Source organism: Leuciscus leuciscus (genome assembly GCF_965113295.1).
Source record: "Leuciscus leuciscus genome assembly, chromosome: 5".
Lineage (NCBI taxonomy): Eukaryota > Metazoa > Chordata > Actinopteri > Cypriniformes > Leuciscidae > Leuciscus > Leuciscus leuciscus.
The window spans coordinates 47,780,856-47,808,405 of NC_138729.1; the positions used below are offsets into that span (position 1 = coordinate 47,780,856).

At 38.0% G+C, this 27,550-nt stretch overlaps 2 protein-coding genes across 4 annotated transcripts in view; one reads left to right on the top strand and one right to left on the bottom strand.

Annotated features, from left to right (window-relative positions):
- Positions 1-27,550, top strand: part of LOC309499723 (sperm flagellar protein 2-like) — a 55,715-nt gene that overhangs the window by 6,795 nt on the left and 21,370 nt on the right. Inside the window, exon 1 of one of the 2 annotated variants that reach the window (XM_082171143.1) lies at positions 27,283-27,539. The exons of the other annotated variant lie outside the window; for it this stretch is intronic. The gene's annotated coding sequence lies outside the window, so the exon portion shown is untranslated. Of the gene's footprint in view, positions 1-27,282; positions 27,540-27,550 lie in introns of those variants that run through there. 2 annotated transcript variants of the gene reach the window in all.
- LOC309499691 (serine protease FAM111A-like) overlaps positions 697-27,550 on the bottom strand; it is a 59,570-nt gene continuing 32,716 nt past the window's right edge. For both annotated transcript variants that reach the window (XM_082171084.1, XM_082171085.1), the window contains 2 exons: positions 1,711-1,773; positions 697-1,599 (listed from right to left, as the gene is read on the bottom strand). In XM_082171084.1, the coding sequence (XP_082027210.1) occupies positions 805-1,599; positions 1,711-1,773 (858 nt within the window). In that variant the 3' untranslated portion in view covers positions 697-804. The remainder of the gene's footprint in view (positions 1,600-1,710; positions 1,774-27,550) is intronic.

Genomic DNA, 27,550 nt, shown 5'->3' on the forward strand with positions numbered 1-27,550 from the left:
ATCAGATTGCAGTCTACATCAAAAACTGGAGAGCCAGAAGATCCGTGAAAGAAACAAGAATCATAAGTAATTTCATTATCAAAAAAGTCCCATTTCTCTTCCAAAGACTTTTGTTTCATAACATGAAATAAATTCTTATTCTCAGATACATGTTTATCTGCAGCCTCCGGTCGATTCTCTCTCTCAATGATGATGCAAGGGTCCATTTTCTTGACCCCTTCTCCTGGATGTCCCAAAATGCAGATCTGACCTCTTTTAATAGGAGGGTTTGGACTGTAACAACTGAGCAATTTAGGACACTTTTGTTTATACTTGTTGATAAAAATTTTATCAACACGTGATGAATCCAAATCCAATTCGAGAAGAGCATAGTCAAGATGCCTACCACAGTCATCCTTCCCATAAAAGCAAACTGTGAGTTGTTTAACTGGTATGCACTTGATCTGTGAATCCATGTCTTCATAATCAAATACAGCTGTGTTCTCTGCAAAGTCGACTGTCGTAACGTCAGTAAATATACCAATAACATGAGCATTAGTGAGGATGAATCTGTCAAAGAGTAAGAAGCCGGTTCCTACGGCTTCCCCCCCGACTCGAATCTGACACACAGAGTCAGAGAGTCTCATGAGATTCTTCACTTTCTTCACCTCTATGAAATTCTCAACACTTTTATGATATTCTTCTCTGATGAACTTCAGAACCTCAGACTTGTTCTTAAGTTTCTCTCGCTGCTTTAACGTCTCCAGTAAATCTTTAAACTGACCACGCAGAATGTTCAGAATCTCTTCAGATTTGTCTATGGGTTTAACAACATCCGCAGGTTGAAGGATTGGTCGACTTTGTTGTGTTTCCATCCTGTTGTTTTTCTTGCTCAGTGTTGATGGGATTCTGGCTTGGCCCGACATTTTCTGCCGCATCAGCATCTGAAGCTTCATTAGGCTCAGTTTGGACACGAGTCGCATCATCCTGACTCTCTGGCTGATTCTTTTTACTGATAACAACTACCTGGAAAGCCTTTCTGTCAAGATCGTCTACAGGTAATGAAAATTCATGTTTTGTCTCTGTACCAGACTCAGAAAGTCCACAGTGTTTACTGAAAATGACATCATTGAATCGTCCATCACGTTTAAGAGCAGTTTTGACTTCCTCTCCTTTGAATGCAAACACACAAACATAACGAACACTTTCCCTCAAAGCTTTGCTCTTCAGTAAACATGTCACTGTTGGCCCTCCTCCTTTTTTTACCCAAAAGGTGACTAATGTTTCAGGTTTACTTCTTTTACTGAGGAGTGAAGGATCTGCAGTGGTTTGTTGATTTGTAGAACTATTTCCATCCTTTTGGATGAAGTTTATGTCTAAGATCTCATCTTCTTCAATAAGACAGCAGGGGAAATCTGTCTTCACAGCAGCTCTGGAATCTTTTCCATTGGATCTTTGAATGAGTATTTCTTTCTGTATGTTCTTCTTTTTGTCTTTTTCACTCCTGAACATTTGGCTTGTATTAAGAGCCTCAAGCACAGTCATGGATGTTTTACACGCCACTAAATATGTCTCGGAGTTTAAACAAAACCGGAAAGTGTGTTTTTTCTCTTCAGCTTCCTGTTAAATGAGAAAAAAAATATTTATGTACACAAACATTCAAGTGAATTCCACTGAAGAAATGTTTGTAATAAATTATTAATTATGCATGTGATACAGAAAGTAATCTACCAGCTTCAGATCTTTTGAGGGTCCCTCTTCAACTTCTTTCTTGAATGAATGAGTCATCGTTTTCTGGGAAAATGTCAACAACAGTGAAGTTAATGCAGGCGTACCACTGTCTACATCTTTCTACAATAATTTAAATAATGTAAACGCACTGTTACGGACACATTACAGCAAATATGATACCGCAAAGCAAAACAAATGTCTTTTCACCCTGAGAGGGAAACACATATACTCGAGAAAATACAGTATACAGAACACTCAAAAACATCTGCTGTAACTGACAAGTCGAAATCAGTGATATTTTCTTAGTTCAAACTGAATATTATTGATTTATTACCATTCCATCTCTGACTTTTTTCTTTACATCTACAATGAGAGTTAAAATACTGTGAAAGAACAATGATTTCTATAAAAATTGTTTTCTATAAGAATATCATAATTTAGTCATAAAACCTAAGGAATTAACTGATTTAGCATAATTAATGGTTTTATCAGTGTGTTGCAATAAACACAGATATTGTCATGTGTGTTCTGTGTGTTTGTGGACTCTTATGTTGTTTCTTCTCTTATGCCATGTTTTGTAGTTCTTTGTAGTTTTTCATGTTGATTATACCCAGGTGGGTCTAGTTAGTTTCCTTGGTTACTGGTGTGTTCCCATGACAATTTATCCACGCCCCCTTGTTAGTTACAAGGGGTGGGAATCTATTAGGACCTCACAATTCAATTCAAATCGATTCTTGAGGTCACGATTCTATTCAAAATCTATTTTGAATCAAATTTCGATTCGATATGTGCATAGATTTGAATGCGGTTTACTGTTTTTGTTTTTTGTTACCTTTCTTATTTGACTGCGGTTGACAGTTTAATAGGTCTAGAAAAAAAAAAAAAAATCCTGCTGAATAAAATGTGAACCTTGAAATTTATTTAGTTTTTCTTCCCATTTTAGTCAACCCAATTATAAAACAAATGCCCTTTAAGATGACTATCAGATCATTACACACAGTCTTCTGTGATTAAAGCAAGACAGGCAATTTAATTTTTTATATTAATATTTTTAATATTAAAATAATTTTATATTAAAAAACACTGTATAGTCTTCACTGTATGAACTAAATATAAATTGTTTCTTAGTCAAAAGCAGTGTGTTTTTTTTTTGGTTTGTTTTTTTATTAACTTAATGAAACGTATGTGGTCCGTGTACCTGTTAATTTATCACTTATTCAATTCGACCCTTCTCATGAACATAAATAAAAAATCTTGCGTCGTTTTTTCATATTTAAATTTTTGTTTTCATCACACTTTGTTCTAATCCGCCCAATGGAAAACAATAAAACCTAAAATGAATAAACAGCTTGAATATTGAGTAGCGGGAGGCTGCAGACCTGGAGCCGGTAGATATACGCCCCAAGCAGTTTTACGCTCCTGTTGTTCCTTATGCGTCCAGTAGGGGGAGGCTGTACAGCGACACGAATTGAGGTATGTTAAATAATCTGCTAAAGTTACTGTTGTTTAGCAATGATACAACATTTATTATTTATAAACGATTATCTAGATAGAGCTAGGGTAGGTAGATATCAATTCATTTCTATATATCAATGGATGGGTCTATAATTTATTTCGAGAGACAAAGTTCTTGACGGTCAGGTTGATGTTCTGTCTGGCTCAAACTTAGCTAACCACGTGTAGGTTTAGCTGCTCCTAGTCTTCTCTACTCACTTTCAAAATTAATTTTCTTTTTAATTTTCTTTTGTTGCCTTCTGGTAAGACCCTGTTACTCCTTGCATTAAAACATACTCCACATGGTTTCTGGGGCAACATTACAGTAGATATTGGAAACATGTGAACTTGTTTGTTTTTTACAGTCTATGGTGTGAATACACAAAAGACACATTTATAATAGGAATATACAGTAAAGTTTGGAAACATTACTATTTTTAATGTTTTTGAAAGAAGTTTCTTCTGCTCATCAAGCCTGCATTTATTTGATCAAAAATACAGATTTTTTTTTTTAAATATTGTGATATATTATTACAATTTAAAATAATTGGTTTTCAATTTATTATACTTTAAATTATCATTTATTTCTGTGATGCAAAGCTGAATTTTCAGGATCATTACTCCAGTCTTCAGTGTCACATGTGACATCCAGTCTATCACATGATCCTTTAGAAATCATTCTAATATGATGATTCATTATCAAAGTTGGAAACAGTTCTGCTGCGTGCTTAATATTTTTTCATAACCTGTGATACTTTTTTAGGATACTTTGATGAATAAAAAGTAAAAAAATAAAAAAAGAAGCAATTTTTTTTTAAATAGAAATCTTTTGTAACAACAATATACACTACTGGTCAGTAATTTGGGGTCAGTAATTTTTTTCTTTCTTTTTTTTGAAATAAATTAATACTTTTATTCAGGAAGGATGTGTTAAATTGGTAAAAAGTGATAGTAAAAATAGATTTATATTATTAGAAAATATTTTTTTATTTTGAATAAATGCAGTTCTTTTTAACCTTTTATTCATCAAATATATTAGGCAGCAGAACTGTTGTAATCAAATTGATGTAATCCACACTCACCTGACATCAATTCTGGGCAGCACACCCAGTGGCGGTTCTACATTGAATTACACCCTGGGCGAGACCCCTTTCGAGCGCCCCCCCGGCACCCCCCAAATATAATTTTTGTTACCCCATTGGCAGATAATGTTTTGCTTGTTTTAAGCAAAAACTCAATTTTTATTTATTTCCCCAGAAAACAAGACTTAATATCTTATGTAATTTTACTACTTTAGTAAAATAACGTTATGCATCTTTATTTAAGAAATGTTTGATATTTGGACTGGAAACAAGACAAAAATACTAAGTAAGAAAAGCATTTTTGCAGTGTAAAAACTGAACTTGCAACAGTTTTGTTGCAAAGAACAATATTATGGTGAAATTAGATCTCGTGTTTGAGTTAAAAACGAATTAGAGTTTTAAAGTTTAAAGTTTAAAGAGTTATAGGCTACCAACCAATTAATATTGCCCCTTCATTCATGACATGGATACCGTAATCATATAGAGTAAACATAGTTGCATTGCATACCTTTATCTTTCGCTCGTTTCTAAATTGGGTACCTGATGGCTTTGACCTTTCTTGTCCATCTCTTATTTGGCCCTCGACATCGACAATCAACAGATCCCCTGATCCCCCCATAACTGTCACTCACGCTCACGAGTCACGACCAGAAGTCAAGACTAAACCAATTCACCTTGGTGGTGGTGACCAAGTAATCGTTTTGTATAACCTATTTTTATTAGCCATTCAGACCATTCAGAAAAACAAAAATGTGCAGGAAATATAGAGGCCCATATTTATAATATTATGAATGAAATGTGCGTTATCTGGAAGAAAGTCGAGGTGTGACTGATAACTTCGATAACTATATGGATCCCCCCCCCCCCTTGTCCGTTCCATTTGGGAGAGACCCAGAGGTGAACTGTCATCCGCGCCCGCGCCTCCGCGCCCCCTCCCCTTTCCCCTTCTCAAACAAACAGCTTCTGTGCACGGCATCTTCTCAGCAAGCAGGGGCGCCTGCAGCAGCAGGGGAATGATATGATAATAGAAAACCGCTTCGCGGCGCAGATTTTTTTTTTTTTTTTTCTGCTCGTGCCGGCGGTGCCGCCCCCCCCCCAAATGCCGCCCCGGGCGATTGCCCGGTTCGCCCGTGCCTAAAACCGCTACTGAGCACACCCATAGTGACAAGATCAAATTCACCATGGATGTCCTTTTTAATTTTTTTAATGTTTAATGTATTTATTTTTATCAGTGAGCAGAAGCACTTTGACAGGAGGATAGAAAAAACAATTAAAGAAGAGTGGCAAGCCATAGGGGAGTCATCTACGGGAGTCATCATAATTCATAAATGGTGTTAATAAAAAATAAAAATGTCTCCTAAATGGCCCTTGGAATTTTAGAAAAGGGATAAATTGTGTTTGTCTTCATAAAATGCTATGTAGGACAATGTTTTTTAGCTGTATGACGACCAATAGTGAATAGTACAGCAGATATTTCATCGAGGATCCATATGATTACACGGTACTGTATGTCTGATGGGCTAACTTTTGTCTCTATTGATTGTGCCCTAGTAATTGGCGATTCTATTACATGGAACGTGAAAATAGAGACACCAGCCACCGTAGTCACATGTTTGCCGGGAGCCAGAGCACCTGACATCAAAGCAAATTTAAAAGTGCTGGCTAATGCTAATCGTAAATTCTCTAAGATTATTATTCAGGTCGGCACTAATGATGTTTGACTCCGTCAGTCGGAGATCACCAAAATTAACATTAAAGAGGTGTGTGAACTCGCAAGTACGATGTCAGGCACTGTAATTTGCTCTGGGCCCCTTCCTGTTCGCACGAGTGATGAGATAGTTAGTAGATTATGTTCACTCAATGGCTGGCTGTCTCGCTGGTGTCCGCAAAATAATATAGAATTCATAGACAACTGGAAAAGTTTTTGGGGCAAACCTGACCTGTTGAAAAGAGATGGTATTCATCCCTCCTGGGATTGTGCTGCTCTTCTCTCTAGTAATATGGCACATAGTCTCAATGTGCTCATGGCACAAAGAGCTCAAACATGACAATCTGGGGCTCATCTGCTAGCTGTTTCACTTCACCAAGGTCAGATAAATCCCATCACATAGAGCCTCTTTCAACTAGATATCATCATATAGAGACTGTGTCTGTTCCCCGAATTTGGAAATCCAAAAAACGTCCAAACCCATCTAAGGTTAAAATTTTTATTGATGTTCAACAAATAAAAAACAGCTATAATACAGATGAGCAAATTATAAAGCTTGGGTTGCTGAATATTCGATCGCTTACTCCTAAAGCACTTATTGTTAATGATATGATTTCAGATAATAACCTAGATATGCTGTGTTTGACAGAAACCTGGCAAAAACCAAACGATTACATCATTTTAAATGAGACCACCCCGCAAGATTACTGTTATAAACATGAGCCTCGTCTGAAACGCAAAGGGGGAGGTGTTGCTGTAATTTATAGTAATATTTTCAAAACCACTAAGAAATCAAGTTTTAAATATACTTCTTTTGAAGTGTTGGTGCTTAATGTAAAAATATACACTCACCTAAAGGATTATTAGGAACACCATACTAATACTGTGTTTGACCCCCTTTCGCCTTCAGAACTGCCTTAATTCTACGTGGCATTGATTCAACAAGGTGCTGAAAGCATTCTTTAGAAATGTTGGCCCATATTGATAGGATAGCATCTTGCAGTTGATGGAGATTTGTGGGATGCACATCCAGGGCACGAAGCTCCCGTTCCACCACATCCCAAAGATGCTCTATTGGGTTGAGATCTGGTGACTGTGGGGGCCATTTTAGTACAGTGAACTCATTGTCATGTTCAAGAAACCAATTTGAAATGATTCAAGGTTTGTGACATGGTGCATTATCCTGCTGGAAGTAGCCATCAGATGATGGGTACATGGTGGTCATAAAGGGATGGACATGGTCAGAAACAATGCTCAGGTAGGCCATGGCATTTAAACGATGCCCAATTGGCACTAAGGGGCCTAAAGTGTGCCAAGAAAACATCCCCCACACCATTACACCACCACCAGCAGCCTGCACAGTGGTAACAAGGCATGATGGATCCATGTTCTCATTCTGTTTACGCCAAATTCTGACTCTACCATCTGAATGTCTCAACAGAAATCGAGACTCATCAGACCAGGCAACATTTTTCCAGTCTTCAACTGTCCAATTTTGGTGAGTTCGTGCAAATTGTAGCCTCTTTTTCCTATTTGTAGTGGAGATGAGTGGTACCCGGTGGGGTCTTCTGCTGTTGTAGCCCATCCGCCTCAAGGTTGTGCGTGTTGTGGCTTCACAAATGCTTTGCTACATACCTCGGTTGTAACGAGTGGTTATTTCAGTCAAAGTTGCTCTTCTATCAGCTTGAATCAGTCGGCCCATTCTCATCTGACCTCTAGCATCAACAAGGCATTTTCGCCCACATGACTGCCGCATACTGGATGTTTTTCCCTTTTCACACCATTATTTGTAAACCCTAGAAATGGTTGTGCATAAAAATCCCAGTAACTGAGCAGATTGTGAAATACTCAGACCGGCCCGTCTGGCACCAACAACCATGCCACGCTCAAAATTGCTTAAATCACCTTTCTTTCCCATTCTGACATTCAGTTTGGAGTTCAGGAGATTGTCTTGACCAGGACCACACCCCTAAATGCATTGAAGCAACTGCCATGTGATTGGTTGATTAAATAATTGCATTAATGAGAAATTGAACAGGTGTTCCTAATAATCCTTTAGGTGAGTGTATAGTGTAAACGATAAATCACGTTTGAGATTTGAGCTGGCTACTGTATACAGGCCACCAGGGCACCATAAAGATTTTAATCAAAGAATTTGCGGACTTTCTATCAGAATTAATATTGACTGCAGATAAAGTACTAATTGTTGGTGATTTTAATATACACATCGATAATGAAAAAGATGCATTGGGTTTGGCATTTAAAGACATTGTAAACTCAATTGGAGTTAGACAACACGTGTCAGGACCCACTCATTGTCGTAATCATACTCTAGATCTAATATTATCACACGGAATAGATGTTGATGCCGTTGAAATTCTGCAGCAGAGCGATGACATCTCAAATCATTATCAAGTCTCGTGTAAATTACACTTAGCCAAGGCTGCAAAGCCGAATCCGTGTTATAAATATGTTAGACCTATCACTTCTGCCACTAAAGATTGCTTAATCAATAATCTTCCTAATCAGTTTCATCATCTCAGCATCCCGGATAGCTTAGAAGAACTCGATATTGTGACAGAAACTTTTAACTCTTTCTTTTCCAGCACTTTAGATATACAGTTGCTTCGTTGCGCTTAAAGAAGATTAAAGAAAATAGTCCAACGCCGTGGTACAACGAGCACACTCGGGCCCTTAAGAGAGCAGCCAGAAAAATGGAGCGCAACTGGAAGAAAACAAAACTAGAGGTACAGTATTTCGCATTTCATGGAAAGAGAGTTCGATTACGTACAGAGAGGCTTTAAAAGCTGCTAGATCTGCTTATTTTTCAACCCTATTAGAAGAAAATAAACATAATCCTAGGTATTTATTTGAAACGGTGGCTATACTAATGAAAAAGAAAGCTTCAAGCCCAGAAGTTTCCAAGCAGCACAGCAGTAATGACTTTATGAACTTCTTCACTTATAAGATTGATAATATCAGGGACAAAATTATAACTATGCAACCGTCTACTACAGTATCGCATCAGGCAGTGCATTTTAGTCTTCCTGAGGAAAAATTCTATTCATTCATTGCTATAGGAGAGGAAGAATTTTGCAAACTCGTTAAATCATCTAAATCGACAACATGTATGTTAGACCCTATACCAACTAAGCTACTGAAAGAGATGCTCCCAGAGCTCACAGATCCTCTTCTTAATATCATTAATTCATCTTTGTCACTAGGATATGTACCAAAAACCTTTAAGCTGGCTATGATTAAACCGCTTGTTAAAAAACTGCAACTTGATCCTACAGAATTGGTCAATTACAGGCCGATCTCGAATCTACCTTTTCTGTCAAAGATATTAGAAAAAGCAGTATCCTCACAACTGTGTTCCTTTCTTGAAAGAAATGATATCTGTGAGGATTTTCAGTCCGGATTTAGACCATACCATAGTACTGAGACTGCTCTCATTAGAGTCACAAATGATTTGCTCTTATCATCCGATCATGGTTGTATCTCGCTATTAGTGTTACTCGATCTTAGTGCTGCATTTGATACTATCGACCACAACATTCTTTTAAATAGACTAGAAAACTATGTTGGCATTAGTGGATTAAATCATACTTATCTGACCGTTATCAGCTTGTAGCAGTAAATGAAGAGATGTTTCATCGATCACAAGTTCAGTATGGCGTACCACAAGGCTCAGTACTAGGACTGCTGCTGTTCACTCTGTACATGCTACCATTAGGAGATATCATTAGGAAACATGGAATTAGCTTCCACTGTTATGCCGACGATACTCAGCTGTATATTTCTTCAAAACCTAACAAAACTTACCAATTCACAAAACTAACGGAATGCATAGCTGATATAAAAAATTGGATGACTCGTAATTTCCTACTACTAAATTCGAAAAAACTGAGATTCTAATTATTGGACAAAAAACTTCCTCACGTAATAACCTAGAATACTGTCTAACACTTGATGGCTGCTCTGTTAAGTCTTCGTCGTCGGTTAGGAACCTGGGTGTGCTCCAACCTTTCATTTGAAAGTCATGTGTCTAGTATCTGTAAAACCGCATTTTTCCATCTTAAAAATACATCTAAATTACGCCATATGCTCTCATTGACAAATGCGGAACAATTAGTTAATGCGTTCATGACCTCAAGGCTAGATTATTGTAATGCTCTACTGGGTGGTTGCCCTGCACGCTTAATAAACAAATTACAGCTGGTCCAAAACGCAGAAGCTCGAGTTCTTACCAGAACCAGGAAGTATGACCATATTAGCCCGGTTCTGTCAACACTGCACTGGCTCCCTATTAAACATCGTATACATTTTAAAATATTGCTGATTACTTACAAAGCACTAAATGGTTTAGCTCCGCAGTACTTGAGCGAGCTCTTAACGCATTATAGTCCTTCAAGTCTATTGCGATCTCAAAATTCCGGCCAGTTGCTAATACCTAGAATATCAAAATCGACTGCTGTCGGTAGATCCTTTTCCTATTTAGCACCAAAACTTTGGAACAGTCTTCCTACCATTGTCTGGGAAGCAGACACACTCTGTCAGTTCAAAGCTAGACTAAAAACACATCTCTTTGACCTAGCATTCACATAATACATTATAGACTTCTATAATTCAATGTTAGGCTGCATAGATTAGGTCAGCCGGAATCCTGATGTACTCGTTACATCATAAGAAGAATGGCATCTACGCTAATTTTAGTGTCTTTGTTTATCCCGAGGTTTTCCCGCAGCCTCCCGGATCCAGGCCGTATCCAGATCTGACGAAGGACCTTCGCCTGGACCCGATGACAACGCAGTGCTGAAGTGCCAACTAGTCTCTCCCTATGGAGGATCCCTTTACCACTCCAGATAAAGTGTTGTCGGGAAATTCGTTTCGCGTACCTACCCCGAAGTGATAAAATAAAATAAAATTCTGTATAAAAATTTATAAGGAAAGACCAGTACTTTGTTTAGGCTTAGTTTGTAGGGAATTACAAACCTGTGCAAATATATTCAAACGCACATAACTATAGAACCAATTCTTAATGCGCATGTGAACGCCATCAGCGTTTATCACAGGTTCGCGTTTAAAGTCTGTGTAGAGAGAATGGTGTCGTCTTAGCGGCCCCTAATTTAATAACAAATGATCGTTGCGACGGAAGCGAATCAATCAAATCTAACTTTAGCTGGAAAATAACTTTATTAAAGAACCCCTATAAAGCCAAAACAATCTCTGTTACCTTAAATTATAAGTTTATCTCTGTAAAGCTGCTTTGAAACAACCTACATTGTTAAAAGCGCTATATAAATGAAGATGACTTGACTTGACTAACTTTATATAAATTCACAACAGCATATTTCACTCAGTCTCCTGTCTATAAAAACCTACGGTGAATATAACTAGGCCTATTCTACAGTAGGTCATATATCATTACTTGTCATTGATCCAGCTATGTGTCTATTTTTTAATTCACAAAAACAAATAGTCTTCTGAAGGCTGAGTGAAGAGAGTGAAGCCCAACTGAATATCTACAGATATTTTAATCCGTAGTGCAGATCTACACTGTAACGTTTGGGCCTATATTTAAATGAACAAAAAACACAAAATTGGTCAAAGTCTATGGACGGGACGGTTATTAATGTGTAAGTTTCGAGCGTCGATTTAATTATGTTATTTCGCAGTATATCCCCCTACTGGACACATCAGGAACAACAGGGGCGTAAAACTGCCTCCATAGATAAGATATAGATAATAAAGGCTATATGTCTCCTCCGCGCTGCTGGCCAATGGAGGTCGACGTCCGCACCTGGCGGCCATCTTGCCACAGTCAGCTCGCTCACTCGTAACATTGTGTTTTAATGGTGCATGTACTTTTTAAATAACCATAACTTGCTAAATTTTCTACCGATTTTCAAACGGTTTGGTTTGTTATAAACGTCAGAGATGTAGTTATGACACTGTATAGTTATGAATAATTATAACCATGGACTTCCATATGAAAATAACATTGAACAGAACAGATAGGTGCAATGAATATACACATGCACAAGGTATTTATGTTATTTATGTTAAATCAATAGGCTACTAAAACTCAGTGTAAAGAATGGCAACATCATATATATATACAGTATATATATATATGTGTATATATATATATATATATATATATATATATATATTTATATTCTTTTATAACATGAATATTACTATTTTATTTTAACTTCTTCAGGGTTGGGCCATTTCTAGGCTTTTCCCCCCGAAATTGCACTGTGACTACTTCAGAGATCACTGTTCGTTATTGGTGGCAGTAAAACCTATATAATCGAACAGCTCGATTGTGGTCTCAGCCTTGATAACTTGCTAAAAATAGACTAACGATTGCGTCATAACCACGCGACTCTCTGTCGCACAGTAGAGAAATTACCGTATGGACAGGAGGAGAAGCTCGCAGGGAATCGGGGGGACGTGGAGGCAAAATGACAAAATAATTCATCAGAATACTTAGCAAAAGTTTCTCCTGCTCCTAGCTCATGGACACCTCCTACACACACTCTCCGTCTCTGCAAGTTTCGGAAGGGAATGATTCAGATTTCTCTTGGCACAGCTACTAGAAGACAGACGGGTTGCTCACGTCACATCTACGTCGTCAATCTCAGTTTGAGTCTGCGCAGTACGCTCAGCCATCAGGAAGTGAGTGCTTCTAATTGACTTCACTTTTCTCCGTTGAATCCAATGGGGTCGCTGTGTCCATTTCTTTTACTGTCTATGATATCTACTGGCTCCAGGTCTGCAGCCTCCCATTAGTGAATATTCGATCTCTACATTTGCGGGGAATGAAACGCCCTTTCCGCTGATTGGTCGACCAGAGATCAAGCCGTGCCGTTGGTTGAAGCGGTCATAAACACAGCCATTGACCAATCAGAATCAAAGACTGGAACTAACCATTTTGTAAAATTGTTTAATGCACAGCTATCCATGGATTCATTGTTCCTTACTAAAAATATTAAAGCGTCTTTTGTATTTCCATGCTTTCTACAAAAGCAAAGATAATATAAGTTCTTTGACGAAAATAAAACCAGAAATAGAGAGTAACGCGGATATGACGCCATTGACATGCAGCGCAATGACACGCAACGTTACACTGGTTAAAATTATTTATTAAAATATGTTACTGCATCTTTTCACTTAGAGCAAGAGAAACTGGGTGAGTGTGTCACTTTGCACACAGCTGATTGGTCAAATGTCCGTTTCAGATCTCATACTCAGAACAAAACCTGTTCACAGTTAAAAACTACAGTTAAATTGTAGGCTACTACTATTCTTCTCGAAACAATTCATTGCAATCCCAAGGTTTTCTGACCAGCTCATTTCATTTAGCCAACTTAAGGCTGGTTCCACACAGACAGACAAATTTAGCCTAATCAGAGACATATCAAGCTAATATTCTAAATATAAAAAGATTCACCTGAAACCAGAAACACGTACCTATTCCAAGTTAAAGGATCAGATGGTGCAGAGTGTGTCTTGACTCATCAGCTTCTGTCTCTGTTCTCATTCGGTCCACACCTATAAATAAGCTTTATCCTATATATCCACACCTGCTCCACGCCCAGAAAAGCAAACTGAAAGTACTAAAATAGAAATCATGATGAAACAACACTTTTTTTATGAACTGAGCAGCAGACATTCATCAAAACAATGACATCCTGTATTTAGCATAATAGGCTATAACTGAGCCTAGACCAAGTTCTTCAATTTTAAGCCTAAAACAACACCAAAACACAAAATATGCATTTTCTGATCAGCGGAGGGTGAACAGCACCATGAGGATATGCACTTCCCCTTTAGGATCCGCAGTGACGGATTAATTGACAGCTGCTGTCAGACTCTAAAATGGAGAGTGACTCACAGGGTCGCAAGACGACGTAAAGTACATGCATCTGATGAGTTTTATCGAGTTGATGTCAATAGTGCGCCGCCTCTGTAGGCATATTCATATTTTGCCGCTATGTGAAAAAATCCAGCAAAATGCGCCGGCGCGTTTGTCGACCCCAGAGGATTAACTTTCGCCTAACCATAAATTGTGATTAAAATATAATGATCACTAACATCAAGACGCCGCTGCGGTGGTGGAGTCCATGCAGGAGGAGCAGCGTTTGGCACTGCGTCGCTTTTCAGCGCGAGCTGTGTGGAGATGCCCATTTCCACCTCTATTGCGTTGGAGAAGCAATCCCGCGTAAAATGCAGGTTGCACACCTGAGCTCTAGGCGGGAACTCACAGTCTTCCAGGCCAAGTGCATGCAACCACTGGCGCTTAATTTCCAAGTCTGCTGGAAAGCTATGCAGTCCAGCAGTGCTGTTGCAACCAGCACCACTACACCTACGTACCCTCCTGACCACTGTACTAAATACAGATAAATCTACGCTAACTTGAAGCTATCCTAACTGATGCAATACTATGCGTGGTAGCTCGTACCAAGGGCGTGGTGAGCTGGAACCTGCTTACGTCACGCAGTACCGCAAACATCCAATAGGAAAATTCAACTGCAGTAGCCACCATTCAATCTGAAGAGGGCAGCACACGTTTTTACACCATATATTGTAGAATTAAAACACTTTATACCCAAATGTCAAAAAAGTTACTCGAATCAATGAACAGCACTAATAAAGCCCCATTCTTACAGATCATTAACTAAAAAAAGTTGGTTTAGGGTTTAGTTACCCTTTAAGTCGAGAACTGCCCAACCTTTTGACGCTCTCAACTCCGGTCCGCTGCCAATCCCAAAATGCACTGAGCGAGCGTGAAGCTTGAAGTGGACAACGCACCGTTAACCTAGCTTTAGGGCTGTTCACAGTCACACAGAATGCGTTTTTCCATTTCAATGCGCTACTTTTCCATTGTTTCTCTATGTAAATAAATATGCGCTAGATCAGGGATGGGCAACTTCGGTCCTGGAGGGCCACTGTCCTACAGAGTTTAGCTTCAACCCTAATCAAACACACCTGAACAAGCTAATCAAGGTCCTCAGGATTACTAGAAAATTACAGGCAGGTGATTTTTTCAGGGTTGGAGCTAAACTCTGTAGGACAGTGGCCCTCCAGGACCGAAGTTGCCCATCCCTGCGCTAGATGGACGTGTAAAACAGTTGCTCTTGTGTCTTTTGCAGCATCTCGTGCATGACACGGCGTTCTAAAAAGTGCCAGTCAAGTTAAAATCAGTTCAACTTTTAAAACGGGTCTCGAGAGACCTTGCATTTCAGAATATTTATTAAGGTAATGATTTGTTCTGTATTTTATTAAAGTGACAATTGACAACCATTTACAGGTTGAAAGCTGATGCAAACGGAAACCCAAACAATTTTGAAATAATGAAAGAAAATGGCTTTTATTTATTTCTGCATGTTATTGGTTGTCGTTTGCCAAGCATCTAGCGGTAAGATTCTAATACTGCATCATTTCACACTGCACACGTTTGGCACCGCAAAAGCAGTGCTAAGCCTGCTCCAGAACAGGTTTTCACCCCGCTTCTAAATTACTAGTGTGAAATGTTCCTTTACCTGGGGTTAAAATCTGTATTTAGATTGTCGATAATCAGGGGTGTAAAAAACCCTTAAGAGATTTGAAGTTTACATGCAAAAGAAGAACTTAATGATAAAACCGAAAAATAATTTTTTTATGTTTTCATATGTAACTTTAAAGTCTCTTAAATAATGAATGATGAAACAAAATATTTGCCATAAAATACTCGAAGCATTTCCTGTAAGTGATTTACTGGTCAAACAAGTTCTCATCCTGAGGGTTGTAATGGGAGATTTTTGATTTTCATTACTTACTTTGATTTTCATTAACATACACAGGATTGACTTCTATGTGTGCTGCTGACCATGTGATATAATGATTGATGTGGAACTTCTGTGAGGCAGGAGAAGAGGGGGAGACGCCGAAGCCCTGACCCCTAAGGTCAAAGGTTGTCCAATTTAGGACCTGCAGGCTGCAAGTTAAGCTAAACTAAAGTTCAGTGTATAATAGGATCACTGGTGGAGTGTCTTATCCATCTATGGAGTGTTTAAAGAACCTTGAAGATAACAGTATAAAGACTGGCCTGCCTCTCTCTCCTGGTCGCACTTGTTCCACAGACTGTACTTGTGACTTGTGTGTGGCAACTGGGCCTTCTTGCAAGAATAAATTACTTTTTAATGATCATTTGATTCCAGACTGTCTCTTACGCCAAAGATGATTGTTTAGTGAAAAATTGCCACAACAATTGGTGTCAGAAGTTGGGATTCCATGGCAGTTTCTTCTGGCCCTGAGTAAAGCGGATTGACGACTGATCATCCTGAAGCACCAGGCTTTAGTCTTACCTCGCAGAATTGAGAGAGAAGAGCCAACTGCTATCAGGGCCAGGAAGAACTCCAATGGAATCAGAAAGAACCCAGGTGGCAACAGAAAATCTTGGGTAAGAGACAGCAAATTTATTTTTCATTTGGGGATTTTGAAAAGAAAATTTTGTGGGTGAACCATAGTGGCTGTATTTGAGAACTGAAACTAGAGCTGTGGTACGAGGAAAAGGAGGCTTTTAAAAAGGGCACGGAAATTGAGACCTATAGTAGGTCAAGCGATTGTCCAGACCGAAGCCGAGTACTCGTTATTGTGAGATTAATAGGAGCTGAAATAATTGATCACTGGAACACTTCCAGGGAGTCAATTGAGAGTAAGCAGAAAAATTAATTCCAACCTTTCCTGATTTCCGGTGAAAAGTCAGATTGAGCGCGCTGAAGTAAAATCCACAGGCAATAGTGAAAGAAGGAAAATAACAGCCATTATGGGGACATCTAATAGTAAATACTGCACACCGGTATACTGTGCAATGAAGAAACATTATGGGCAAAATGCATGCAAGTCAAATTAAGTGATATAAAGATGAGGAATGAAAAAAAGGTTTTATTAAGCAGAATGGGGAACAATTATATATTTTATTGGTAAAATAATGATGTCTAGAGAATTTTCGTAACAAGAGTTGAAGGAGGAGGCAGCTATAATGGCTGTCTGTGCATTTAGGGATTGAGATATGAGTAATATGATTTTTTTTTTTTTTTTTTGGTGAAACAGCAGAGATAAGTGGGACTGAGAAAATAATGACAACATTAAGTTGAATATGCAGACTAACCATTTGATAGAGGACAGAAGAGAGCAAACGCTGTAAGCAGCTGTGCTCTGAAGCTCACTTCAAAGAAATGTGGAGAAATTATTAAGTAAATGGTAGTCAGGGTTTTGATTGTGTTTGGAAATTTAAACAACAACTTGACTGGCTAAACAAAGAAAGAAACTGAAAATTTTTCATTTTTAGCCTTGTACTGCTTCCGATGATTAAAAAAAAGCAAGTAAATGTTGAGTGATTTTCTTTGCAACATATGAAATTAAAGTGCGGCCAATAATAATGATGAAGATTATGATTTGGCTATTGTGATTGAATCCGCCACTGGTGGACTGTAAAAGAATACAGAGAACTGCTTATCAGTGGCTCTGTTTACATTCCTGATCGGGACACACTGCTTCAAGGGTGTGCAGTAAGTTGGAGCCGTTTGAAAGCTCAGATAAAACTATAGGCAAAGAGAGTGTTTTAATTGTGGTCAGCAGGGCCATTTAGCCCGTAATTGTAAATGGACACTCAGAAAAGAAAGTGATAATGTGAAAGTGACGTGTATTAATGTGGGTTTGAAAGTAGAACAGTAATTAAATTACGATATTCAAGTTTTCGTCTGAGAAAGAACTAAGAATGTGAACGCAGTGTTAAAGAAAGTCGAACGTACGAGTAAGTGAGGTAGAAAAGAAGTCTTAAACGATAGTTAAAGGAAAGTGGATAGATGGAAGTCGAAAGAAGGTTGAAAGATTTAAGTCAGGAATCCTTTTGAAGGAAAGAGCTAGTGAATTGAAGAATACAGGTTGATGTAAAATTACAGATAATGACAAAATATGAGTTGCTAAATGTAAAATGTGTAGAAATGCATCTGATTAAACAAACAGCTTGTTAGTGTTTTGAACGTGGATGGAATAGTGTTGACCATGAAAGAACTAGGAGCTGATGTTTTGCTTTAAGAAGATAAGCTTGTGATTGGCTGAAACAGTTTGCTTATCTGAATCTGGTGTGTGCTGTGGCTGAAACGGCCAGTGCGACAGAGACACGATCTGAGTGAAAATTTGTAATGTCTAAATTCCCTGATGTGGGCAAAAGACAAATATAAAATATGGTTGTTGGAAAATACATGTAAATTCTGGCAAAGATGCCTAACGCTTGGCTAGAGTTAAAAGATGGTAGATAAAGTTTGATTTTAGAAGTTTATGAGAGTGCAGTGTACCAGTCCTAAATGCTTCAGGGTCTCTCTCTCATTCAATGTCAGCTAAAAGCTGTTATCTGAGCCTGTGTCATAAATGATAATAGGCTATTTATAGTAAGGCACAGTGTTTTAGTTGAAAACCATAGATATGGAGATGTTAAAAGAAATCATGCTACAGGCATTTCATACATTTAAAGGGAAGTTTGTAAATGTTTTAAAAGTTTAATTCAGGACCAGTAACTTTTGTCTGATTTTAGCCTCCACCATGAAACAGGGCTGATGGCTCCGGCTACAGATGTAACAGTACACTGAATAGACGGATGTGATTAAAATTCACTGAGATTTTGATGATTTGGACAGATTTAACAGATTTTTGTGATTAAATACTGTTGTTATTAACCTGTCTCCCTGTGTTAACACTATTAGGCAGTCCAGAGTACTCTGGTGACTCTTGAATGTGCCTTTCCTAAGCTCCAGAACACACTGAGTCTGTTGAAGAAAACTGATTTTGTGATGGGAAAGCGCGGTTACCAGTGTGCACGAAGTGACTACCCCAGGGACGGGTAAGAACCTTTGGCCAGAGGTCAACCTAAGGCAGGGGGTCACGCCGACACTGGGCATCTCCTGATGGAGGTGTTTTATGTGAGATGGGTATGAGAGTGCAGTGGATGACTGAGGCCACCAGCATCAGCAGATCATTGAGAGGGGAGATGAGCTGTGAGGTTACGGCAGTCTGACCCAGAAAATGTGAGTCCCTCTAATACCACTCACCAGAAAACCGCATTCATTGTATGGCTTGTTTTTCATTATGACAAGTGTCTGCAACTATGCCAGGGGACAACACCCTGAAGACAAGAAAATTATAGATTAAGAGCTAATGGGAATGGGCTTTCAAGAGCCAGCGAGACCATGAGGTGATTATTTGTTGTGGAGACAGTAACAAACTTAATTTATGTCAGGAACATGATGCTGGTTGCCTTATGGGCAAGGGAAAATATTATAGAAGTTGATATTGAAATAATATGTCTGTAAGATAGTTTTAACTCCTGAAGGTCATTAGACATGTTGGTGGCTAAAGATGAAGACAGTAATGGTACTAATTTGAGTTAAACATTTGTATTTTAAAATTTGTGAACTATTAAGGGTTCTAGACTATGATTTATTTAGTTACAGTCTTAGGGGGCTGTTGAAAAGATTATTTGTTTATAGTGAGAGAGACTGCTGAGTGGAGGAAGGGATGGTACACTGTCTGTCTTTCTGTTATCGGCCTGCTAAAGCAAGCTGAAGCAAAATAATGATAATGAACAAAAACAACCCAGCTGACTTTTCTAAGAGAAAATGAATAATGAACAGACGTGCTTTGAAACTGGTTAAGAGACCATGTAAAATTAGATCAAAGCTACAGGAAAATGAGAAGTTTAAAATCTTATTTAAAAATTTAAATATGTTTAGAGTAAACACCAAAAGATATGAATATGAGAATATGAGCGGTTCATAGTCAGGTATGCGTGTGTGTTTGTTTGGCGGTGACAGCATTGTATGTTTTATGAGTGTTAATTCATGTTTGGTATGTGTTTGTTTAGGGGATCTATTCCGTCTGAATAGTGTGTATATTGTGTCATTAACATCTGGAATGAGTTTTATCATTACAGATGGGTTAAGGCAAATGACAAATTTTAAAGAAGCCAAAAATCTGATGAAAAGACAATACAGAACACGGGGCAAGCTTTAAGGTGATTAGTCATCAAGCTCTGTCTGGCAGTAATTATTTTTGACATTTATGGTGTTGATTTGAATTACTTTCTGGATCAGTTTAAGTATTTATGTAAATCTGAATTGTGAAGTTGCAGATCGTCATCCATTATGAGTTGAGAAAATGGTACAGATTTGATGGCAACAACAAAAGTGACACATTGGCGAAGGCAATATCAACTTATCCAGAGAGCCCCTCACATTTATGAATATTGTGAACTGAACAAAGAAGGAGAATGTTGTTTGACTGATACTGACCAAGTCTGTACACCACGACCTGACCTGATAGAAACAATTGATGACTTTGACATTGGAAAATGTTGTTGATGACTGACTTAAGAGACCAAACAACAGGCCTGAAAGGCAGGATATGCGGGGAAACTGAGGGCCGCTGTCCTTCAAATACTTTGATAAGAAGATGAGATTGTGGCTTGGAGTGAAGAATGTAATGTTTTGTTTCAGAGGCAGAGAAAGATGTCTGGGGGGAAATTTGGCTGAAGGACAACGTTTGGGTTAGAAAGTAACAGTGCCACACCTGCGCAAGCGCATAAACTTAAAATTTTCCTTTGCAGAATGTCAGGATGGATTGTGTCGAACAGAACTGATTCTGTTCCAAATGTAGAAATATTGTTTTGTTGACATGAGAAAAGTGGGTTGAGTGTTTTTCAGGTAAAACAAGGACCCTGAGTGCTATTCAGTGAGCAAAATTATCTGGTGACAATATGTTTCAGGCGGTTGATTCCACAGGTCACACCAAAAGGGACGACCGGCTAGACAAGCGGTCAATAACAAAATAGCTAGGGTCTGCATTCACAGGTGACAGCAGGCAGGAAATGGTTCATTCCAGTGGAGGTGCGGTCGGGATCTGAGGGAAAATCTTGTAATGATCAGAAAGTGGTTGGAGAGGGTGACACCTGGGTCCACGCCTCTCACCTTAGACTACACCAACCAACCTCAGCAACCCCACGCGCCGACGCAGAGGGCAGTGAGGGATCAAGGACGTGATAGTAACGTACCTCCCTTGCCAGCGAGGGAAAGCCCATTGCAACGGCACGCAAAGTGTCATATTGGTGAAGAAGGAATGTCCATGGGGCGAACGAGATGATCAACACACCTGGAGGAGGATGTGGACCAACTAATGGTTTAAGTTTAGCAGAATAATTTGTTTTGTGACAATTTTGATGATTTATTGATATCTCACGATTTGATTGGTGCAAATGTTTTGAGGAAAAGTAGAAAATCTATTCAATGATGTGAAGTACGGTCATAAGCAAAAAGACGATCGGTCTGTAATGGAAAAGTCCGAGTTAATTTTTAACAACCACATTGGATAGAATGGATAAAATCATAAGACTCTTCTGGTTAGATTTTATTAAATAGGGTATTAAATAGAGCTTACTGGGCGTGGATTAATGGAAAAGGCTGAATGTATAGAGTTATGATTGTATGTGTTATTCTGATAATTTTGTTATTCATGGGTGAATATGAGTGCAGGAATGAATGTTCAATTGGCGAAAATGACAGTCCATTCTGATGATGAAACTGGTGAACAAAATGTGACTATGATACTGATAGCGGAAGCTATAGTAACATGTGGTAAATGAATGTTTTCTTTATGTTTTCTGTTTATGTTTTTTTTCTTATTTCATTTTTGTTTAATTTTTCTGATGTTTTTATTTTATGGAACGATGATGATATGTAAAGAGGGTTAAAAGCAGTAGCCATCCGTGTTACGAGATGGCATACAAGGACAGGGTTTAAAGGAGAAGTTCACTTTTGAAAAAACTTTTGCTGATAATTTACTCACCCCCATGTCATCCAAGATGTCCATGTCTTTCTTTCTTCAGTCGAAAAGAAATTAAGGTTTTTGATGAAAACATTCCAGGATTTTTCCACATATTATGGATTCCATTGGGACCCAAACGGTTCAAGGTCCAAATGACAGTTTCATTGCCGCTTCAAAGGGCTTTAAACGATACCAGACGATGAATAAGGGTCTTATCTAGCGAAACGATCGGTCATTTCAAAAATAAAATAAAAAGTTGACGTTTTATAAGCACAAATGTTCGCCTTGCTCTGTTCTGTGATGCGCGTTCGTGACGTCACGTAATACGCAATTACGTTGAAAAGGTCAAGTTTGATGTGTTTACAAATGTGCGGAAGGAGGACCATATAAACATTTTCAAATGTATTTGTGTCAGTTTATCGTTTAAAATGCCCATTTCGTGTGCGCATCCTGAGTGTTTTAATATTAAAAAGCCAAAAAGAACATTTTCTTCAATTTTTCAAGCGTGACCTTTTCAACGTAATTGCGTATTACGTGACGTCACGAACGCGCATCACAGAACAGAGCAAGCCGAACATTTGTGCTTATAAAACGTCAACTTTTTATTTTATTTTTGAAATGACCGATCGTTTCGCTAGATAAGACCCTTATTCATCGTCTGGTATCGTTTAAAGCCCTTTGAAGCGGCAATGAAACTGTCATTTGGACCTTGAACCGTTTGGGTCCCAATGGAATCCATAATATGTGAAAAAATCCTGGAATGTTTTCATCAAAAACCTTAATTTCTTTTCGACTGAAGAGAGAAAGACATGGACATCTTGGATGACATGGGGGTGAGTAAATTATCAGCAAAAGTTTTTTTAAAAGTGAACTTCTCCTTTAAACATGAGGGATTTTCCTATCTACTTTATCTGTGTTTTTATAGCATGTTTTGTTGTTTTCATACTAAATATAATCCAACTTTTTCTTGTTTATGAAAGTGAAAGTGAAATGTGACGGCCAAGTATGGTAACCCATACTTGGAATTTGACCTCTGCATTTAACCCATCCAAGTTAATACACACACATTAGGAGCAGAGTTGTGAGTAGTTAACACACACACACACTGCAAACGTGGATACACACACCCAGAGCAGCGGGCAGCCTTTGTGTGGCGCCCGGGGAGCAATAAGGGGTTAGGTGCCTTGCTCAAGGGCACCTCAGTCATTTCCCACCGGTTCTGGAATCAAACCAGCAACCTTTGGGTTACCAGTCCAACTCCCTAACCACTAGGCCATGACTGCCCTCATTATACTGAAATGACTGAGGGTCCGACCTATAGTGTTGGGGATGCAATGACAGAGCTCGTTCGTCTAGCCCGGTTTCAGAATAAAACTTAATCTGCTTGCTGTAAAATTAAGGGCCTATCCTTGGGAAAATAACCTGAGCTTATTTCATTTTAATCTTTTTTCCTACTAGGTTTTTCATTTTAATCTTTTTTCCTACTAGTTTTTCATTTTAATCTTTTTTCCTACTAGTTTTTCATTTTAATCTTTTTCCTACTAGTTTAAGAGTATGATCAGTTATATGAAATTCAGAAATGAGAAGTATAAGTGTGATGTAAGACTTCAACTTGGTACGTTTCATTATTATTAGTACTGTGTGAGTGTTTTGATGAAACAATTATCAATGAATGATAAAAAGGGAGGAGTGTAATGGGAGATTTTTGATTTTCATTACTTACTTTGATTTTCATTAACATACACAGGATTGACTTCTATGTGTGCTGCTGACCATGTGATATAATGATTGATGTGGAACTTCTGTGAGGCAGGAGAAGAGGGGGAGACGCCGAAGCCCTGACCCCTAAGGTCAAAGGGTGTCCAATTTAGGACCTGCAGGCTGCAAGTTAAGCTAAACTAAAGTTCAGTGTATAATAGGATCACTGGTGGAGTGTCTTATCCATCTATGGAGTGTTTAAAGAACCTTGAAGATAACAGTATAAAGCCTGGCCTGCCTCTCTCTCCTGGTCGCACTTGTTCCACAGACTGTACTTGTGACTTCTGTGTGGCAACTGGGCCTTCTTGCAAGAATAAATTACTTTTTAATGATCATTTGATTCCAGACTGTCTCTTATGCCAAAGATGATTGTTTAGTGAGAAATTGCCACAACAGGGTAAAAGGTCAGAGGTCAAAGCAGGGCACAGAGTATGAAGTGTGGTGCAAATGGGTGACCTTAAAAATCCCTGTATCATGTTCAGATCCTTAGAGCTATTGAATCCTCTAAATAGAATCTTTGAACATCAAATTAGGATTCTAAAGAGAACTAATGTGACTCTTTTTCTTCCCTTTTCAGCCACATAATAATAATGTTCCTCTGCATGAAAACCAACCATCACTGCTGTGAAGATGCTGTACCTTCAGTGCACTATAATTGTGTATGTGGGGTTTGCTAGTTTGGCTTCATCTGGAAGTAAAGGGACAATGGGAGGTAGCAACACACACAAACACAAAACACATTACAGAAAGACACATAGAAGCATTAAAGCTCCCTCACTGAACACTTCAGGAAGAGCCTGAATTGTTCACCCAAGCAGAAAAACAATGTAGGCCTTCTGTTGCCAGAAGTTGATTACAGAAAAGCAATTAAATGCAGTTGATACCAAACTAACTTGACTAAATCAAATTTCTCTCTTTCATCTCTGTACATTTATATATTTTAATACAAGATATCATCGTATTTTGCACTCCTCTCTTTCACTAAGCTGTCAAGAACAATGTAGCAGACAGGCAGCGACTATAGGACATGAAATAGAAAGTAAAGGAGCAGCTGAGAAAATTTTACACAAAAAGTTTGTTGTGCAGATCTATTATGGATAAGCACTGAACCATAATATTCTTGTAAATACTACATGTATTAAATTATAAATTAATTACTAAATGTGTACTTTCTCTGTTCAACTCTTGTCTTTTTGACATGCCAAGCATATTGACTAAAATCTGTAAAACCTGTGAAGTTAAACAGAGACTTGCTTTCAAAAAGAGCGTTTGATTTCCGAGAAAATCACTGGGACTTGCTGAGTGCATTTTTGTCTTGGGTGTGTATGAAAATGAGCAAGTTGAATAACTGGATATGTTCGTGCTGTCAGGTTTCCATTGGTTTCCTGCAGATCCTCCTCCTCCTCTGAGCTTCTCTCAAACAGGTTCTGCTCCATCCTGATGAGAAAACATCACAACAGGTAAAACAGTGTTTCAGAGAACATCAACCAACATGCCTATCATTTTTATACACACCCAAAGTTAACAATGGCCACGTCAAAGGAATTAAAAACACAAAATGAAACCTGCTAAACTGAAGTCTAGAAGTGAGATGCTTTTGCGGTAACTGCCCCAAGGCTATGGAACAGTAAACCGGTTTATATTAGACGATCATCAACCTTGAGTGAATTCAAAAGTCATTTAAAACTTTTTTTTTCACGTTAGCTTTTGATCATATAATAGTGACTTTGAAGTTGCTGTAGACATTGTTTTATTTACATAACTGTGGTAAATATTGTTGTGCTTTATAAAAAAATTGGAACTGGAATATAAAAGCTGTAATGATTGTACTTTCTCTCACATGAGGCACCAGTTATGTAGTTTCACAGGTGGAAACAAATTAATATTGTGAGTTTTGGTCACGTCACTTAAGGTGTGTGTGAGAGTGTCAGGTGACCAGTGCAAATTCCACTCAAAGTCCAAAAATATAAACGTCCAATCATTAAATCCAATGAAAGATATTTATAGGTTGTAGTAAATGCCTAGTGGGCAGACTGAATTACTGTTTTAGTGTCTGCCAATATTTCACTTGTACAGTACATACAGTACATGATCCTTTAAAAAATTTTTTTTTTACTGTAACTCACCAAAAATGTATTTTTTATTTTGTATGTATTTTTTCCATGTTACAAAAGTTGTAGTCAGGGCTGTAGGCATTGTTTTCTAATCACAGAGAAAATGCCAAAAAAAATGGATAAGAACTAGTTATATATACAATATATAGATATATACAATAGAAGTCGCCTTGGCTACGGTTTTGTTCCAATGAACTGCAGTAGCCAAGGCGACTTCTATTGTATATATCTATACCCGCCCGCGCTCTCAGATCACTTGGACGTGGCTGTGTTCAAGAGGTAAAAACGATATAAATACTGTTCGTTTTCTCACACAAACCGCTCGTTTCGTGTCTTAGGCCATCAATGTGTACTTACGATGGGGAATTGTTTCATTTGGACGATGGGGAATTGGTTTAATTTGGACTCTGTGCATGCTCTTTGAGACAGTGACCACAGACCTGCATTATATGACTGACAGACAAGAACGGTTTGACCTAAAAATATCAAAATTGAAACTACTGCGGAAAAAAGACACCTACATCTTGGATGCCCTTGAGGTAAGCTAAAACATACCAAAATTTTATTTCAAAGTGAACTATCCCTTTAACAAATTATCTTGATGCTGTGGAATATCCTTGCAGCACTAAAGTCGAGTTAATACTATATTAGGCAATTATTTCACAACCTTGCACCTCTGAAAAATACCAGAGCAGACATCGGTGACCTCACAGCTGGCTACAGCCATGGTTAGTATGTCCCTAACCAGGCTTGACTTACCACTACTTTCTCACCTGTAGTAAGTCACCACAAACCCTTTATAAAAATAAAAATATAAAAATAATTGTTTACTGTAAATGCATGAAGGGAGGTAGTGGCACAATTTCACCTGTAGTCTTACCAAGAGGAACCTTCTACAAGCTTTGGGATTTGAAAATGTCTGTTTTTAAATGTTAAAAGTAATTGTAAATAATAAATTAAAGTTTAACGCAGTTGGTGGAATTGGCAGACGTTCTATGGCAAGTCGTTTTAACATTTAATCCTTAAAACCTATCTATTTTCATGCTACCTACTTATTTTTAGATAGTAGTATCTATTCATTAGCTACTAGTGCTTATTTTTTAGGTACTAGTGCCTATTCTTTAGATACTAGTACCTTTTTAAAGATCCTAGTACTTATTCATTAGATACTAGTTCTTATTTATTAGATACTAGTACTTATTCCAATAGTGACTAGTATTTAATTAAACCTAACTTGTTAAGAAAAAATAGAACTAGTGCTTATTTTTTAGTTACTAGTAACATTTTAGATCAAAGATATCCTTGCCTTAATAGATACTAGTACTATTTAAATAATCAGTATGCAAATAATATGTTGAATATTAATGAACCAACAACATATCAAAGAGAGATGACACAGGAAACGGACTGAATTGCAGAAGGCCATTTTATAATAACAATATAATAATAGCCTACCTTTTTAATTGTGTTACAGTAAAAAAATAATAATAATGAATAGGCATGTAATATAGTGCATATACTCTTATTTTGACATGACTCAAATTCGGAATATTAATTTGGAATTAATATTCCGAATTTTTGATTGTAAGGAATTATGAATGCTCACCAAACATCCCAATCTCTGGGTATTGTGGTTGTTTGGCTGGTGGGTATGAACCGGTTTGGGATCTAGGGGAGCGCGGGGCACAACCTAACGCGGGCGCTAGTTGTAACACGCTTGTTTTAAATACTTCCGCACATGCTTGGATGACGAAACTTTGTGTATTTACTAGTTGCCATATCAACACTATATAGAAAAAAATAGTGTTTATATA